Source organism: Etheostoma spectabile, chromosome 21 (genome assembly GCF_008692095.1).
Source record: "Etheostoma spectabile isolate EspeVRDwgs_2016 chromosome 21, UIUC_Espe_1.0, whole genome shotgun sequence".
NCBI classification, from domain to species: domain Eukaryota; kingdom Metazoa; phylum Chordata; class Actinopteri; order Perciformes; family Percidae; genus Etheostoma; species Etheostoma spectabile.
Window position 1 is genome coordinate 22,301,143 of NC_045753.1, and position 1,653 is coordinate 22,302,795.

General features: G+C 43.3%; 1 protein-coding gene and 1 long non-coding RNA gene across 2 annotated transcripts in view; one reads left to right on the top strand and one right to left on the bottom strand.

The window, feature by feature from the left end:
- Positions 1-1,653, top strand: part of pyyb (peptide YYb) — a gene marked incomplete at its 3' end in the record, with an annotated part of 2,837 nt that overhangs the window by 139 nt on the left and 1,045 nt on the right. Inside the window, 1 exon segment of the mRNA XM_032502177.1 lies at positions 196-380. Coding sequence (XP_032358068.1) covers positions 196-380 — 185 coding nt within the window.
- LOC116671169 (uncharacterized) overlaps positions 1,630-1,653 on the bottom strand; it is a 16,499-nt gene continuing 16,475 nt past the window's right edge. The window contains exon 3 of the long non-coding RNA XR_004327214.1: positions 1,630-1,641. This is a non-coding gene — a long non-coding RNA (uncharacterized LOC116671169). The remainder of the gene's footprint in view (positions 1,642-1,653) is intronic.

Sequence of the window (1,653 nt, forward strand, 5' to 3'; positions counted from 1 at the left end):
GTGCATGTACGTTATGCCACAATTCATGTCAATCTATAGGCTACTGGCAATACTTTAAATGCAAATTGTGCGTTAAAGCTTTAAGTGAACTGGAACAAAAGAAAGATCACAAAAATACAATTTGACAAAAATTCAAATTCAAATGTCCATTTTTTTCAAAGGAAATCCTGCCATTGCACGTGTCCTTCTCCTCAGATGGCCACTATGAGATCTTGGATGATGCTTGCAGCGCTCGTCGTCTGCCTACTGGTGTGTTTGAGCAGCTTTGCGGACGCCTACCCCCCCAAACCGGAGAGCCCGGGGAGCAACGCGTCCCCGGAGGACTGGGCCAAATACCACGCAGCTATCAGACATTATGTCAACCTCATCACCAGGCAGAGGTGAGCCACGGTTCCCAAACTACTGTCAATATGTGACGTTGTTAAGCATGCACACGCATCAAAGTTTATTCAAGTTTTGACCAGCATGGCTTACTTGTGCATGTAAGTAACTCTTCAATTCCCTTGAAATGAGGGATGCAAGTCTCAAACTCAAGGATAGGTTTGCAAGGGGAGTCACATGGGGGATCGAGCCCTCACGCGGTGTCATGACTTCACTCATACAAAGTCTTTACACCCTAAACACAGACTTTGCAGGTGCTGTTCAAGACTTCAACCCTCATTGGCAAGCCATGCATTGCCGTGCTTATTGTAAGAAATAATGAGGTAGAGGACAGGAGCCTGGTTTTTTCTAAGATGAGTTTATAAAGTTCAGCCTGTACTTGCTCCGTTGTGACCAAATCTTGTAGGCTACTATAAAATGCCTGAACACGAGATATCCTATTTAGTTTCATTTGTTTCTCACCAGGTGAGAACCTAGACTTCACGGCAGAATATTTAATACTTCGAGGGTTTTTCACAGTTTTCTTATCTGTCATACCTAAAAAAAGAATTAGCGAGGCCGGCTACACACTGGATGCGTGGCGCGTCCGTTTTTATTCGGCTCCCATGTTAACAGGTTAGAGCGGAAAGTGCGTGCGCACTAGAAATAGAACCGACGCCAATTTTTACGCAACACGTGAGCGTGTTGGACGCGTTTCCAAGCAAAATAGAATAGGAAAAAAATGTGTATATGCCATTTTGACACGAACACATTTAATAAATGATATGTTGGTGTTTGAAAGTCTCTAGGTTTTGACATACATGCATATATAAATGTAATAAAATATAGGCTTTTCAAATGTGCTATTGCACCTGTCATACAGAACGGAATATTCCGCAGCCTATTTTGCCGTCCATACTGTCGACGTTGTCATTGCTATAATCAAATCGGTATGTTCATGGGAAACCTACATGTATATAGACGAGGGTAGCAGCAGCAGCGCCGCATCAGACACGTTTCTGCTGTGTAAAGACAGAAAAATCCACGCAACTGACACGCAACAGAAAAGCCACGCTCACACGACGCATCTAGTGTGTAGCCGGCCTAACTGTTTTGAAATGCACTGTCCCATGCCTTGGTAAAATAATGGAACTTTGACACGAAATGAGTGTTGTTTTTCCAGCTGGAGAAAATAGTGTGTTTTTTTCCTGTGATGGAAGCTGAGTATAGTCTCATCATTTACCCTCTTCTGGTCTGGAGCCTAACACTGAGGTTCTGGATCTTTTCATTACA